This window comes from Pseudorca crassidens, chromosome 7, assembly GCF_039906515.1.
Source record: "Pseudorca crassidens isolate mPseCra1 chromosome 7, mPseCra1.hap1, whole genome shotgun sequence".
NCBI lineage: Eukaryota > Metazoa > Chordata > Mammalia > Artiodactyla > Delphinidae > Pseudorca > Pseudorca crassidens.
The window spans coordinates 81,364,883-81,382,234 of record NC_090302.1 but is presented as its reverse complement, the minus strand read 5'-3'; the positions used below and the strand labels follow the sequence as shown (position 1 = coordinate 81,382,234).

At 41.6% G+C, this 17,352-nt stretch overlaps 1 protein-coding gene across 1 annotated transcript in view; it reads left to right on the top strand.

Annotated features, from left to right (window-relative positions):
• Positions 1-17,352, top strand: part of LOC137227099 (uncharacterized) — a 91,665-nt gene that overhangs the window by 7,178 nt on the left and 67,135 nt on the right. The window contains exons 3-4 of the mRNA XM_067742443.1: positions 2,142-2,235; positions 15,276-15,426. Of these exons, the coding sequence (XP_067598544.1) occupies positions 2,142-2,235; positions 15,276-15,426 (245 nt within the window). The remainder of the gene's footprint in view (positions 1-2,141; positions 2,236-15,275; positions 15,427-17,352) is intronic.

Here is a 17,352-nt window from a genome sequence, read left to right as displayed (position 1 = left end):
TAGTTTCTCACATCAGCATGTCTTAGAGGCCTTTCCACAACAGACAAACAGGTCTACTTCATTCTTCGGTGGCTGCATCGTATTCCATGTCGTGTATGTGCTGTGTGTAGTTAACTAGCTCCCCATGAACGGACTGGGCTCCACTGGGTTCACAGCCCAGCTCCAGGTCTGAGAACTGAAGGGCATTTTCCCCACCCGTTTCTGTGTTCTCCTTTGCTGTCACCCATATCAGCCACACAGGTGTATCTCGGCCCCTCTCGTGCCAACATCTGTGCCTTCCTTGCTCTTTCCCGTCCTTCTCATCCTCAGTTCAGGAAAGACCTGACCACACTCGTTCCAGAGTCCTCAATACAAGTGTCACTCTTGCTGACAGATGTCCTGTCAGTGCCTCCTTTGGTCACTGATTCAGATGTGGAAGGAAACTCCGCGTAAGAGGATTCAGAAATGCATTGTGCTGGCATGTCACCGACGGGCATGGTGTCACTCCCTGACGTCATTGTGTTTCATTTCTTCCTAAGTCTGTGTTCATCTGGGATCTGAATGGGCCTCAGCAGCACTGAACAGGCGGCTTCATTCTGGCCTCTAGTGGATGATGCTATTTCAACACGCAGGCTGGCCCCATTAGTTAGCATTCCCTGCTGCACACAGACGGGCAGTGTGAGCAGCTCTACAGCTGCAGGCACATGTCCTTTTGTTACAAATATGTAACTCCCTGCAGCAGATCCCTAGCAGGAAAGTAAAACTGACTTCTGACTTTGTCTGAATATCTTTTCAGAAGTCAAGCGCGGCATAAACTCTACCTGTATAGTGAAAAGCAAGTGGAAGAAAATAAAATTCTCATTTTCAACCCAGGAAAAAAAAAAAAAAAAAGCACTTTTTTTTTCTTGGTCCCTCCAAGTGACTCCAAAATCTATTGGGGAAAAATGATAACTTCTCAGCCTGTAAACTCCAGATGGGTAACCCAGTTTGTTTCCTGACCTAACATTCTGCCAGGCTTCAGAAGAGCATTGTATCTTTTTTCTCTTGTGGGAGGTCTTGGAAATATTTGGGTAATTAATAACCAAAGTAATTTGAGATGAAAGCATTCTAGTGCTTAGAACAGCATTTGTAACCTTTGGTATAGTTCCTTGTATGCAGAGGTGGTGGCTTTTGTGGCAATCCTCTTTGCTTCTTTCTTTGTCTAAATACTGAAGGTTTTCATTTCTCTTTGTAGTAAAATATTTTTTCTAGCTTGTCCATTTCCCCATCTATTTATAACTTGTTAAGTTGTATGGGAACAGAAAGCTACTACTTCTGCCTTTTCTCATCCTTTTGGGCTTTGTTTTCTTTGCTTTCTCCATCCCTGCTGGCTCCAAAGGCTACAGTGCCCTGTGCATTCGTTACTGAAACATGCTCTGTGAGTGGCACGTGGAGAGGGAAACTTGCTTCATTTTCCAAGCCCATTTAACGGGTTCATTCTGCCTGAGACTTTGGGCTGAGGTGAATGGTGGGCAGTAAGTGCAGGGAGGAACCTGAGATCCAGTCATTGGCTTCCTTACCTCCGTGTGATGCCGCATTAGTCAGCCCAGTGGGTTAACACAATGGGGCTGCTCTCTGGGGTCTGCCACTGGGGCAGCTGGCCTGGGGGTCCATCCACGTGTAAGAACATGCAGAGAGTGGAAGTGAAAGGCAGTGAATTATGCATAAGGAAAGAGGTTTCCTTATACACAGTAAAAGGGCAAAACCGTTGATGTTGCATTTTTTTAGATGATAGAAGAGGTGAAGCCTGTTGAGTTGTTTTTACCTAAATTGTGTGTTAGGTTGTCTGTGTCCTTCGAACATAGATGTCAGGTGGCTTCTTATTTCCAAATTATGTGTCTCTGGGTAATTTAGCAGAGAACACATTACTTGGGGAGTCCTTAAGTTGCATATTAAAGGAATGCTGAACTGTAGTCACTTAACTCTAATAAATAAAATGGTCCAAGAAGTCATTTTGTTCTGGGGGCATCTCTTAGACCAGAGAGAGATTTTATGAGTTGGGTGTGATTGCGATGATGTTGAGATGTACACATGAACTTCCAAAAGACTTCTCTGTTATGCAAGAACCAAGTGGTCCTGTCATCAAGCAAGTAAATTGTTTCCCTGTGCTTTTATTGCTGTAGATCTCAAAGCATTTCAAGACCATTTCAAGCATTTCCTCCGCTGAAGCAGAGGAGAGAAGCTCCACCAGGATTTATCCCGGTGCTTATGCTGTTGGTAGGTGGCCAAGTCGTTAATATGCAAAGTGGTCAGATCTGTCAGATGGATGCAGGTGAAGAGAGAACACTCACATGTGCCAGACCCAATTAAATGTGAAAGCCAGGAGGAACTGATAAGCAGGGGTGAAGGAAGGGAACCTAGAGCCACGCCTCTCAAACTGCTAGAGTGTTGGCATCACTTTCAGAGAAGCATTCATAAGATCTGTGGTCTCAAGAATAATTTTTACAACTTTCCTCCAAAAGTTCCTTATTAGAGAATCATCACTGAATGCCACCAGCATCACTTCTTTTTTATTTATTTATTTATTTTTGGCTGCGTTGGGTCTGTGTTGCTGCGTGCAGGCTTTCCCTAGTAGCGGTGAGTGGGGGTTACTCTTTGTTGCGGAGCACGGGCTCTAGGCGCGTGAGCTCAGTAGTTGTGGCCTGTGGGCTCTAGAGCACAGGCTCAGTAGTTGTGTTGCAAGGGCTTAGTTGCTCTGTGACATGTGGGATCTTTCTGGACCAGAGCTTGAACCAGTGTCCCCTGCATTGGCAGGCAGACTCTCAACCACTGTGCCACCAGGGAAGCCCAGGAATTCTGTTTTTGCTTTGTTTTCCCACTGCTATATCACCAGTGCCTAGAACAGAGCCTGGCATGTGTAGGAGGTAAATAAGTGTTTGTTAACTAAGGAACCAAAAAATGCATGAATGGTTGACTGACTGACATGGCTTAGCAGTGTGGCCGCAGTGGGCCTCCTCATCCTGTGCCCCTAAGTGAGTCCGACTTTCCACCCAGTCGTCAGCTTACTAGACAACCCCGGGGCCTCCTGACAGGGTCAGACGGCTGACCGCTGCCCCTGCTCTTCTGTCGGGCACATTGGAGAGAGAGAGCCCTGAGGGGGTTAAGCTGACTTAGTTCTCTCTTTCAAAACCGCCGAGCAGACAATTCACTGTACCTTCCCTGGGGTGAGTGATGGGTGAGAGAGAGGGCAGGAAAATTACTCAAACTGAAGCCCCACCACAGAAAAGCATGAAGCCCGTGACACACAACCACCATAATTCAGGAAGAAGATGCTGGTGGACTGAACATGTGCCCTAGAGCAGACCTCCAGAGGAGGGCCGAGCCTGTCAGTTGCAGCATGATCTCAAAGTGCAAAAGCCTATGGCAAAACCCCCAGTGCACAGATCTTGCTTTCTAGTACCATTCGCTCATAAAAGGAAGCTGTTCTCCTTGGAGAAATGGCTGATTCTAGGGCTGGTACAGGGAGTATACAAGATGAACCGAGACTACCTTGTAGTATCAGAAATGAAGGCATTGCTCGAAAAGCAAAAGGAATGGGGCAGGTCAAAGGGATGCAGGAGCCATCCTGGAAGAGCTGACCAAAATTGGAATAATTTAAGCAATAAAATAAATAACCTGGTATTGGATTATAACTGAAAGTATAAAATATCCATGAGTCCATGCTGATATATAACTGAATGAATGAATAAGAAAGTAAGTGAGGGAGAAGAGATGAATCTTTCTTACTCAAGGATTCCAAGTAATTAATTTATTATTAATTTATGTAATAAGGCGGTGGAGCTTAAGCCTCCCCTGACTATTACAGTATGGGCTATACTTAGTGACTTACTAGAGTATGGAAGCAGGGGGAAAAAGTAACCTTACAGTGGAGAAACCTGGCCAGCACCACCTTGGCCAGGTGGTCAAGGTCAACATCATGAGTGGTAAGTCATGTTGCTAGAATGTGGCCCATGATGTAGAAGAAGAGCGCTACGCCTCTGTAGTCTTCTTCCCCCAAACCCATAAACCTAGTCTCACCAGGAGAAAAACGTCAGACGATCCCAAATCACGGAACATTCTACAAAATACCTGACCAGTACTCCTCAAAACCATCAAGGTCTTAAGAAAGAAGGAAAGTCTGAGAAACCATCACAGGTAAGAAGAGCCCAAGGAGACATGGTGACTAAATGTAATGAGTTACCCCGGATGGGATCCTGGAAGAGAAGAAGGATGTTAGTGGAAAAACTATTATTAAAATATGAATAAACTGTGGAGTTTGTTTAACAGTAATTTGCCCATGTTGGCTTCTCAGTAGTAACAAATATACCATGGTAATGTAAGATGTTAACAGGCAAAATGGAGTGAAGGGTATACAGGAACTCTGTATTACCTCTGCAGCTTTTCTGTGTGTCTAAAACTATTCTAAAATAAAAGTTTTTTTTAAAAAAAAGTGATGCAGAATTAGTAAGTACTTCCACTTAGAGCCCACCTGAGCCCATGCAGCCAGGAGCTTCAGTGGCTGACCCTCCTTGATCCTTGGAGGAGCTTTGCTGGATGTGGACTCAACAGGCCCTAAATATAAAATGTCTTTTATGGCATCAGGCTTCAGTATACTTGTTTCATCTGTTTATGCAAATGCTGTCTCCCTTCAACACTGCTGGTGGGTCTTCAGCCATTTACTGCCTAATTCACACTGTCTATCTTTATTTTTTTTAGACATATATGATTCTCCTTGTCTCAGATGTCACATTCACTACCGTAAAAAAACATTTATTTAAAGTTTTAATATATAACTCCATAGGTATGAGGCCATATGGAGGGAGGAAGCTACCATTTATTGGGTACCTCCTACATTGCAAGCTCTGTGTTCGGTGTGGTTTCATTCAATCCAAATAATGCAGGAGGGTTTGAATTTCACCTAGCCCAGGAATGGATTCTCTCTCTAGAACTCACTGAAATGCTTAGAATTACCAGCATACTAATCTTGTGTATAAAATTCCATTCATCCTAGTAAGGGTGGAGAAAAGATATTCTATAGGTTGAGTGTCCTCAGTTCTTAAATTTTCTTTTCTCTGATCTTGCATAAATTGTAGGTAGTTATATCTTAGACAGGAGAGTAAACCCCCTCTTTGTTCTCTCTCATCTTTCACAACAGGGATGGTTTCTGTATTGCCCTCCTGCAGGTCTGTCTGTTGAGTGTGATGCTGGTTGAGGTATATTGGGGCAGGCAGGGCAGGTGTCTGGGACCGGAGCTGTCCACCAGGAGTGTGGGAGCACAGTGTGATGGACAAGCACATGGTTTTTGTAGTTCTTTTCTATCCCACTTTCTGGCATTGTCTATTACTCCTGCTGCACTTGGATCACAGAAGCAGAGAACACCAGCAGCTCTGCACGACAAACGCATTCCTTATTCTGTACCTGAAACCTCAAAAAGAACTAGCATGGGGTGGATGTATTCATTTAATTTCTGGAGCTTATAACCTGTTCCTCACTAGAATTCTAGGCACATTGTCCAGTGCACCTTCTTGTGGTTTTTTCCACAGTACAGGCATCTTTATAAGAAAGAGGAATAAAACAGTTTGCATTTCAGCATGATGCTCCCATTTTCTCTTTGTGATTAAACTGCACTCTTCATTCCTTCAGTTAACCTGGAGCTATTTGTTTTACTTGCTCCTGATGCAGTCTTTATCCCTGTTGTCATTATCTAATGATTTTTTTTAACTTTTTATTTTGGAATAATTTTAGATTTACCAAAAAGTTGCGGAGATAGCACAGAGAGTTCACACAGCAGTCATCTAACTTTCCCGAATGTTAAAATCTCTAAATAATGTTTTAATCCAAGTCATTGCAAAACAAAACATTTTTTGTCAGGGGTAAGGGTGAGGGAGGTGGGAGGAGGGGGGCAGGAGTTTGATCTTTTGAAGTCAGCAAATCGTCAGAGGAAAACAATGATCAAGCTTAGGGCTTTTTAAAATTTTATTTATTTATTTATTTGGCTGCGTCGGGTCTTAGTTGCGGTATGTGGGATCTTTGTTTGCGACACGCAAACCCTTAGTTGTGGCATGTGGGATCTAGTTCCCTAACCAGGGATCAAACCCAGGCCCCCTGCATTGAGGGCACGGAGTCTTAGCCACTGGACCACCAGGGAAGTCCCCAAGCTGAAGGCTTTTAAGCATCATGGGCTTGTGTTTTCTCCAAGGGACCGTGTGTGCTGGCCTGATATAATCACAGACCACATGTGGTTTTTTTCCCCATAGATTCCAAGTGTTTAAAGAACGATGGCTAAAAACTGTGACCAAGCTGTGCCTTAAAATTGTTCAGATGAAATGAGTGAATCCACCTGGTGGCTTACCTGTTTGCATCACCTGATATCCTTTCATTTTCAGTCTGTCAAGTAATAAAGGGATAGCTGTGAGGTGGAAGGTGCTATTTCTGCAGGGAATTATAATTGGTGCCTGCCAGTTCTTCACTCTGTAATAGAACAATATAATAAAACTAAGGTGCCCTCTGTGTGCAGAAGGGCGATCATCTTTTCTGGTGCCTTTGTTAGTGAGTTGGGTTTCCTGGTGATTGAAAGTTCAAAACCCACAGACTTGTCACAGCTTCCAGGCTAGGCTTTCCTTTCTCTGAATTAAGTGTGGTTACTTGCAGCCTCCTTGAGGCTGCGGGGGTATTTGTTCATTACACTAGAGGGATGTGTTGCTGTTTGGTTTCCTCTGATGTGTCTCATGAGCCATATTTCTTTTCTTCTTCTACAATCTGTTGAAAAATTCCTTGGCAAGAATGTGCCTCAATATGTGGAGAAAGAAAATGAAGTACCCAGGCCATGTAATGTGTGAATAATCAACCTGCTAGTCTCAGTGTTTTTTTCATTTTGAAGAATCCCAGTGTTTCCAAGTGGGAAAAACCTTGCTTGAGTAAGAAAGTCATTTGGTGATCAGATGGGCATGGAATTTGGTGGATGGGAGAAGCTGATGAGTCCCTGAATTATGGTTTTTCCTAAAGCCAGGTGAGGATTTCAGAGGTTTTCCCAACAATCACTGCTTTAGCAGACTTGTGGCATTTGGAGTGAAAATGCCTTTAAAGTGGATCATGGGTAATTATGTGTATTAACAAATGATTTAATGCAGATGGGAACTTTGGCAAACAGCCATGCCTTCTCCAGGTGTTCCAGTTCTCTCTTTTTTTTTTACACCTTTATTGGAGTATAATTGCTTTACAATGGTGTGTTAGTTTCTGCTGTATAACAAAGTGAATCAGTTATACATATACATATGTTCCCATATCTCTTCCCTCTTGTGTCTCCCTCCCTCCCACCCTCCCCATCCCACCCCTCTAGGTGGTCACAAAGCACCGAGCTGATCTCCCTGTGCTATGCGGCTGCTTCCCACTAGCTATCTATTTTACGTTTGGTAGTGAATACATGTCCATGCCACTCTCTCACCCCATCACAGCTCACCCCTCCCCCTCCCCATATCCCCAAGTCTATTCTCTAGTAGGTCTGTCTCTTTATTCCCGTCTTACCCCTAGGTTCTTCATGACGTTTTTTTTTCTTAGATTCCATATATATGTGTTAGCATACGGTATTTGTCTTTCTCTTTGTGACTTACTTCACTCTGTATGACAGACTCTAGGTCCATCCACCTCACTACAAATAACTCAATTTCATTTCTTTTTATGGCTGAGTAATATTCCATTGTATATATGTGCCACATCTTCTTTATCCATTCATCCGATGATGGACACTTAGGTTGTCTCCATGTCTGGGCTATTGTAAATAGAGCTGCAATGAACATTTTGGTACATGACTCTTTTTGAATTATGGTTTTCTCAGGGTATATGCCCAGTAGTGGGATTGCTGGGTCATATGGTAGCTCTACTTGTAGTTTTTTAAGGAACCTCCATACTGTTCTCCATAGTGGCTGTACCAATTCACATTCCGACGAGCAGTGCAAGAGGGTTCCCTTTTCTCAACACCCTCTCCAGAATTTATTGTTTCTAGATTTTTTGATGATGGCCATTCTGACTGGTGTGAGATGATATCTCACTGTAGTTTTGATTTGCATTTCCCTAATGATTAATGATGTTGAGCATTCTTTCATGTGTCTGTTGGCAGTCTGTATATCTTCTTTGGAGAAATGTCTATTTAGGTCTTCTGCCCATTTTTGGATTGGGTTGTTTGTTTTTTTGTTATTGAGCTGCATGAGCTGCTTGTAAATTTTGGAGATTAATCCTTTGTCAGTTGCTTCATTTGCAAATATATTCTCACATTCTGAGGGTTGTCTTTTGATCTCATTTATGGTTTCCTTTGCTGTGCAAAAGCTTTGAAGTTTCATTAGGTCCATTCGTTTATTTTTGTTTTTATTTCCATATCTCTAGGAGGGGGGTCAAAAAGGATCTTGCGGTGATTTATGTCATAGAGTGTCCTGCCTGTGTTTTCCTCTAAGAGTTTGATAGTTTCTGGCCTTATATTTAGGTCTTTAGTCCATTTTGAGCTTATTTTTGTGTATGGTGTTAGGGAGTGTTCTAATCTCATACTTTTACATGTACCTGTCCAGTTTTCCCAGCACCACTTATTGAAGAGGCTGTCCTTTCTGCACTGTACATTTCTGCCTCCTTTATCAAAGATAAGATGACCATATGTGCGTGGGTTTATCTCTGGGCTTTCTATCCTGTTCCATTGATCTATATTTCTGTTTTTGTGCCAGTACCATACTGTCTTGTTTACTGTAGCTTTGTAGTATAGTCTGAAGTCAGGGAGCCTGATTCCTCCAGCTCTGTTTTTCGTTCTCAAGGTTGCTTTGGCTATCTGGGGTCTTTTGTGTTTCCATACAAATTGTGAAATTTTTTGTTCTCGTTCTGTGAAAAATGCCAGTGGTAATTTGATAGGGATTGCATTGAATCTGTAGATTGCTTTGGGTAGTAGAGTCATTTTCACAATGTTGATTCTTCCAATCCAAGAACATGGTATATCTCTCCATCTGTTTGTATCATCTTTAATTTCTTTCATCAGTGTCCTATAATTTTCTGCATACAGGTCTTTTGTCTCCTTAGGTAGGTTTATTCCTAGATATTTTATTCTTTTTGTTGCAATGGTAAATGGGAGTGTTTTTTTAATTTCACTTTCAGATTTTTCATCCTTAGTGTATAGGAATGCAAGAGATTTCTGTGCATTAATTTTGTATCCTGCTACTTTACCAGATTCATTGATTAGCTCTAGTAGTTTTCTGGTAGCATCTTTAGGATTCTCTATGTATAGTATAATGTCATCTGCAAACAGTGACAGCTTAACTTCTTCTTTTCTGATTTGGATTCCTTTTATTTCCTTTTCTTCTCTGATTGCTGTGGCTAAAACTTCCAAAACTATGTTGAGTAAGAGTGGTGAGAGTGGGCAACCTTGTCTTCTTCCTGATCTTAGTAGAAATGCTTTCAGTTTTTCACCATTGAGGACGATGTTGGCTGTGGGTTTGTCATATATGGTCTTTATTATGTTGAGGAAAGTTCCCTCTATGCCTACTTTCTGCAGGGTTTTTATCATAAATGGGTGTTGGATTTTGTTGAAAGCTTTCTCTGCATCTATTGAGATGATCATATGGTTTTTCTCCTTCAATTTGTTTCTATGGTGTATCACGTTGATTGATTTGCATATATTGAAGAATCCTTGCATTCCTGGAATAAAGCCCACTTGATCATGGTGTATGATCCTTTTAATGTGCCATTGGATTCTGTTTGCTAGTATTTTGTTGAGGATTTTTGCATCTATGTTCATCAGTGATATTGGCCTGTAGTTTTCTTTCTTTGTGATATCCTTGTCTGGTTTTGGTATCAGGTGATGGTGGCCTCATAGAATGAGTTTGGGAGTGTTCCTCTCTCTGCTATATTTTGGAAGAGTTTGAGAAGGATAGGTGTTAGCTCTTCTCTAAATGTTTGATCGAATTTGCCTGTGAAGCCATCTGGTCCTGGGCTTTTGTTTGTTGGAAGATTTTTAATCACAGTTTCAATTTCAGTGCTTGTGATTGGTCTGTTCATATTTTCTATTTCTTCCTGATTCAGTCTTGGCAGGTTGTGCATTTCTAAGAATTTGTCCATTTCTTCCAGGTTGTCCATTTTATTGGCATAGAATTGCTTGTAGTAATCTCTCATGATCTTTTGTATTTCTGCAGTGTCACTTGTTACTTCTACTTTTTCATTTCTAATTCGATTGATTTGAGTCTTCTCCCTTTTTTTCTTGATGAGTCTGGCTAATGGTTTATCAATTTTGTTTATCTTCTCAAAGAACCAGCTTTTAGTTTTATTGATCTTTGCTATCGTTTCCTTCATTTCTTTTTCATTTATTTCAGATCTGATTTTTATGATTTCTTTCCTTCTGCTAACTTTGTGGGTTTTTTGTTCTTCTTTCTCTGATTGCTTTAGGTGCAAATTTAGTTTGTTTATTCGAGATGTTTCCTGTTTCTTAAGGTAGGATTGTATTGCTATAAACTTCCCTCTTAGAACTGCTTTTGCTGCATCCCATAGGTTTTGGGTCATCGTGTCTCCATTGTCGTTTATTTCTAGGTATTTTTTGATTTCCTCTTTGATTTCTTCAGTGATCACTTCGTTATTAAGTAGTGTATTGTTTTGTCTCCATGTGTTTGTATTTTTTACAGATCTTTTCCTGTAATTTTTAACTAGTCTCATAGCATTGTGGTCGGAAAAGATACTTGATACAATTTCAATTTTCTTAAATTTACCAAGGCTTGATTTGTGACCCAAGATATGATCTATCCTGGAGAATGTTCCATGAGCACTTGAGAAAAATGTGTATTCTGTTGTTTTTGGGTGGAATGTCCTATAAATATCAATTAAGTCCATCTTGTTTAATGTATCATTTAAAGCTTGTGTTTCCTTATTTATTTTCATTTTGGATGATGTGTCCATTGCTGAAAGTGGGGTGTTAAAGTCCCCTACTGTGAATGTGTAACTGTCGATTTCCCCTTTTATAGCTGTTAGTATTTGCATTATGTATTGAGGTGCTCCTAGGTTGGGTGCATAAATATTTACAATTGTTATATCTTCTTCTTGGATCGATCCCTTGATCATTATGTAGTGTCCTTCTTTGTCTCTTCTAATAGTCTTTATTTTAAAGTCTATTTTTTCTGATATGAGAATTGCTACTCCAGCTTTCTTTTGCTTTCCATTTGCATGGGATATCTGTTTCCATCCCCTCACTTTCAGTCTGTATGTGTCCCTAGGTCTGAAGTGGGTCTCTTGTAGACAGCATATATATGTGTCTTGATCCATTCAGCCAATCTGTGTCTTTTGGTGGGAGCATTTAGTCCATTTACATTTAAGGTAATTATTGATATGTATGTTCCTATTCCCATTTTCTTAATTGTTTTGGGTTTCTTATTGTAGTTCTTTTCCTTCTCTTGTGTTTCTTGCCTAGAGAAGTTCCTTTAGCATTTGTTGTAAAGCTGATTTGGTGGTGCTGAACTCTCTCAGCTTTTGCTTGTCTGTAAAGGTTTTAATTTCTCCATCAAATCTGAATGAGATCCTTGCTGGGTAGAGTAATCTTCGTTGCAGGTTTTTCTCCATCACTTTAAATATGTCCTGCCAGTCCCTTCTGGCTTGCAGAGTTTCTGCTGAAAAATCAGCTGTTAACCTTATGGGGATTCCCTTGTGTGTTATTTGTTGTTTTTCCCTTGCTGCTTTTAATATGTTTTCTTTGTATTTAATTTTTGACAGTTTGATTAATATGTGTCTTGGCATGTTTCTCCTTGTATTTATCCTGTATGGGACTCTCTGTGCTTCCTGGACTTGATTAACTATTTCCTTTCCCATATTAGGGAAGTTTTCAACTATAATCTCTTCAAATATTTTCTCAGTCCCTTTCTTTTTCTCTTCTTCTTCTGGAACCCCTATAATTCGAATGTTGATGCGTTTAATGTTGTCCCAGAGGTCTCTGAGACTGTCCTCAGTTCTTTTCATTCTTTTTTCTTTATTCTGCTCTGCAGTAGTTATTTCCACTCTTTTATCTTCCAGGTCACTTATCCATTCTTCTACCTCAGTTATTCTGCTATTGAACCCTTCTAGAGTATTTTTAATTTCATTTATTGTGTCATTCATCGTTGCTTGTTTCATTTTTAGTTCTTCTAGGTCCTTGTTGTTTCTTACATTTTCTCTATTCTATATCCAAGATTTTGGATCATCTTTACTATCATTATTCTGAATTCTTTTTCAGGTAGACTGCCTATTTCCTCTTCACTTGTTAGGTCTGGTGGGTTTTTATCTTGCTCCTTCATCTGCTGTGTGTTTTTCTGTCTTCTCATTTTGCTTATCTTACTGTGTTTGGGGTCACCTTTTTGCAGGCTGCAAGTTCGTAGTTCCCGTTGTTTTTGGTGTCTGTCCCCAGGCTAAAGTTGGTTCAGTGGGTTGTGTAGGCTTCCTGATGGAGGGGACTAGTGCTTGGGTTCTGGTATATGAGGCTGGATCTTGTCTTTCTGGTGGGCAGGTCCACGTCTGGTGGTGTGTTTTGGGATGTCTGTGGACTTACTATGATTTTAGGCAGCCTCTCTGCTAATGCGTGGGGTTGTGTTCCTGTCTTGCTAGTTGTTTGGCATAGGGTGTCCAGCAGTGTAGCTTGCTGGTTGTTGAGTGAAGCTGGGAGTTGGTGTTGAGATGGAGATCTCTGGGAAATTTTCGCCGTTTGATATTACGTGGAGCTGGGAGGTCTCTTGTAGACCAGTGTCCTGAAGTTGTCTCTCCCACCTCAGAGGCACAGCACTGACTCCTGGCTGCAGCACCTAGAGCCTTTCATCCACACGGCTCAGAATAAAAGGGAAAAAAGGAGAAAGAAAGAAAGAGAGAGAGGGAGCGAGGGAGGGAGGAAGGAAGAAGAAAGAAAGAAAGAAAGGAAGAAAGAAAGAAAGGGGATAAAATAAAGTAAGATAAAATAAAGTTATTAAAATAAAAAATAATTTTTAAGCAAAAAAAAATTTTTTTAAGTAAAAAAAAAAAACGGACGGTTAGAACCCTAGGACAAATGGTGGAAGCAAAGCTATACAGACAAAATCTCACACAGAAGCATACACATACACACTCACAAAAAGAGGAAAAGGGGAAAAAATAATAAATCTTGCTCTCAGAGTCCACCTCCTCAGTTTGGGATGATTCGTTGTCTATTCAGGTATTCCACAGATGCAGGGTACATCAAGTTGATTGTGGAGCTTTAATCCGCTGCTCCTGAGGCTGCTGGGAGAGATTTCCCTTTCTCTTCTTTGTTCTCACAGCTCCCAGGGGCTCAGCTTTGGATTTGGCCCCGCCTCTGCGTGTAGGTTGCCCGAGGGCGTCTGTTCTCCGCTCAGACAGGACTGGGTTAAAGGAGCCGCTGACTCGGGGGCTCTAGCTCACTCAGGCTGGGGGGAGGGAGGGGTGCGGATGCAGGGTGAGCCTGCTGCGGCAGAGGCTGGCGGGACGTTGCACCAGCCTGAGGCGCGTCATGCGTTCTCCCGGGGAAGTTGTCCCTGGATCCCGGGACCCTGGCAGTCTGTTCTCTTATTTCGGCACATTGTTCCTCTAATATGCAAAGTTGCTATCATTAAGCACCAAGATAAAAAGTGCAGCTTCACAGAATAAAAATATTGAGTGTTGTGAAATCCATAATCCTAAGTTAGATGAAAGGCTGAGAGGGTAATAACACAGTGTATTTTTCACACTGTAATTAAAGAGCGTGTTTCCCATGGGGCTTATATTGTTCATATAGTTCAGATGCAAATACTTCATGTAGCAGGGACAACAAACTGTAAGTACAGGACTATTTACAGCCTCTCTGGCTTCTTGAATCCTAGAAATTTGTGTCAATGATTAGAATATTGTGGGAAAAGTGCTGCAGAATTGGAGGAAGCCAAATAGGTCACTAAGATTTTATACCAGAAGGAATAAAACTAATAAAAGGAGGAGATAATGAATTCATAAAGGCAGGGGGGTTGGAGTGAACTGGATGGGGAGGACAGTTTTGGGGGAGCTTAGAGAAAGAAGTACAGTCCCGGGGGCAATCCAGAGTGTGAGAAGTTTGAAAGAGAAATAAACAGGAAAGCAGGAGTTGAAGACATTTTATGGGAATTGGGTCTCCTTTGATATTTTTAGAAAGACTGCAGTAAATATTTGAATTGCTGCTTGCAGTATTTTTGATGGTAAAATTGATGTTTATTTGAATGAGACACACAGGGACAGGCTGTAGAAGAGACGTGTTACATTTTTGCTACATTGACATGTAGGATTCTAGATTGGAGGTGAGTGTCTCAGATTTATTCAAGAATTGAGACAAGAGTACAAACTTATCATGTCTGCCTTATCCATGGAATATATTAGGTTATAGAGTGAGCAACCATAAGACATGAAATATGATCATTCTTAGAGTTAGGCTGAAAGCCAGAAGGGTACTGGGTTGAAATTGGATTACAACTTTCCAGAGAATACGTAGTTTGGGAATAGATGTTCCAGATGGAGACCCAGTCTTGTGGGATATTATGAGAGATCTCCAAGGTGAGGAAGTCTAAAACCTTCCTAATAAAATGTCATCTGGGAGTTAGATTTTTATCCAACCTCAATAGCAACACAACTTCTCAAGAAACTGGAGTCATCCATGGAAGAGGATGGAAGGCTGGTGACAGACCCTTTCATCAGTTCAAGGCTCCTTTCCAGCACCAGCAGCTGAGGATGCACCCCCTGATGTGGACTGGGCCATAGCTGTGGGGTTGCAGTCAAACAGGGAACCACAGAACCGTGGCCAGGGCTCCTCCCTGCCAGCCACCAGTGATATTTGTAGACAGCTCCATGCCAGAGACCAGATAGAAGACCCTGCGCTGTGGTTAGCCAATGCAGGTGAGGCCCTGCATGGCAGTGAACCTAGAGGGGTTAAGAAGTCTGGGGATTTCCCTGGCGCTCCAGTGGTTAAGACTTCACGCTTCCACTGCAGGGGCGCAGGTTTGATCCCTGGTCGGGGAACTAAGATCCCGCATGTGGCAAGGCCAAATAAACAAATAAGTCTTCTGTTGGGTTTCTCTATTGATGGTTTCCATTTTGGTTTCCAAACTTTGGGATCTGGGCTCTGTGTTGTGCATCGATGAGCTAGGCTGAGATAGGTAGAAGGAAAGAAAAGAGAAGAGATACTTAGTCTCCGTGCAGTATATGTGCTGGGTGCAAATGCCATGCATTTAATTTCTTTTGTTTTGAAGATGTATGACCTTTCCTCTCTGTGCTAACCTTTTCGTTACCCATTGTCTCCTGTTCCGTTCCAGGAGCACAAAAGAGATACTGATTTCTCACAGTGGCTACTACTGCCTGAGGAAATATGGATTTGTATATTTTCCCTTCTCTCACACAACGAGCTTGCTCGGGTTGCACCAGTGTGTCGCCACTTCCACCGGCTTGCAAGTGACGAAAGCCTTGGTAAGCAGACTAAGCAATATTTCAAATGAATGGGCCATAATTGGGAAGAAAATGTCTGTTTGACTTCATCAGGTTTGCTTTCTAGTTTTTCTGTTGTGTAAGGGAAGTCCTTTGGAAAGTGCATTACACCTTCCTGGCCATTGTCATGTTGGCTGGTCTGTACAATACTGTCATTTATTAATTTGTTCATCCATTCATTCAACCTATAAAATAGGTGCTGTGGTGCTAAAGAGGAGAGTGAGACATTGGCTCCACCCTAAAAGTACTTTTGTGCTAGGGAGACAGATCTATAGCCAGTTAACTGAGACGCAACAATAATGGCAATAATAATGACAATTACAGTCATTTACTGAGTACTTTCTATGTGTCAGGCATTATGTTGTTTCATGTACTTTATCTCATTGATTTTTTCCAACAATAATATGACTCAGAACTTTCTCCATCCCCATCTTGCAGATGAAGGAAGTTAGTCTTGGAGAGGTTAAATAATGTGCCTGATTCTCATGGCTAGTAGACAGCAAGGCCTATTGTTGAACTCCAGTAGTGCTATTACGCAGATGAAAAGCAAAGTATTGGGTTGCTGTGGAAGAAAGGAGTAATCCAGGAGGAGATAGCATTTGTCAGCATTTGTTCCAAATATTGAAGAATGAGTAGTATTTTGAAAGGTGGAGAAATGGAAGGTAGAGCGAATAAGGTCATTCTGAAGAGGGTGAATAGCAAGATTAAAGCAAAGAGTCATTGCATCAGGAATTACTTTTGGCTACTGGTTTCAGAGACATGAAGTAATGGTGGCTTAAACTAGAAAGGGTTTTATTTTTTTCTCACATAACATGTAACCTATAGATAAGTTGCCCAGGACTGATTTAATAGTTCAGTGATATCACTGAGCCAGTTTCCTTCTCTATTTTTGTCCTGCTATCCTTAGGTCATGGCTTCTATCTTCAAGGTTACTTGATGGCCACAAGATGGCTGCTGGAGCTCCAACCATTGTATCAGAGTTCTAGAAAGAAAAAAAAAAGTAGGGAAGGGTAGAAAGGCAACTATCATCTGCATAAACCCCATTTAAAGATTTCTTTTCTTGAAACTGCTTCAATGACATTTTACATCTCATTGGTCACCTCTTCTTATTAGATAGAGAAGGAAATTCAGGTCTTTTTATGTGGGTACATAGTCTTACCCAATGTTACAGGGCTTGTGTTAGGAAGAAGAGGAACATGGATATTGGAGAGGTAATTAGCTGTACTTGCTGTAGACGAGAAGAGAGAGCACACGGCTTGTGGAAAGTGGAGTCGGGAATATTGTGGAGAAGGAGGCTGGGGTCAAGCTGTGGAGGGAGTCCCTTAAATGTTATATACTAAGCTTATATTTTATCCTCTAGATAACAGGGAACATTTGAAGGTTTGAGCAGGGAGTGACAGTTTCAGAAAGATCAATCTGGAAGCAATGAGAAACATGCATCAGACAGAGAAAAACTATAGATAGGAAGGAAACCCAATAAATTGAAGTCTGCAGTGCATCTCAGGCAGAAGAAGGTGTTAGGATGCCAATAGTGGGCACAGAGAGGAGGGGATGCATGCCCAAACTCTCTGCCACTAGAATCAAGGGGGTGAGGTAGCTGGTGATTGGTGGGGGAGTGGTATCCACAGCAGCTGAGGTTTCTGGCCTGATGGACAGGGAAAATGCAGTGGCTTCCCTAACTGTATTATCGTGGCTTCATTCCATCATTAGAGAAACAGTGCCCAATAATCTATTGAGAACAGATCCCAGCAGCCTAGCTCTGTTATTTCAAAGGCGGGGCTGAGTTTTTAACAAGGCACTGGGGGATTAGCGAAGGAGTTTCCTAATTTGGGTCACTTGGCTTTTTTGGATAACTTACCCCTGGGTGTTTGTGGTAACCTTTCCCCTAGGCAGCTGAAAGATCAAAGG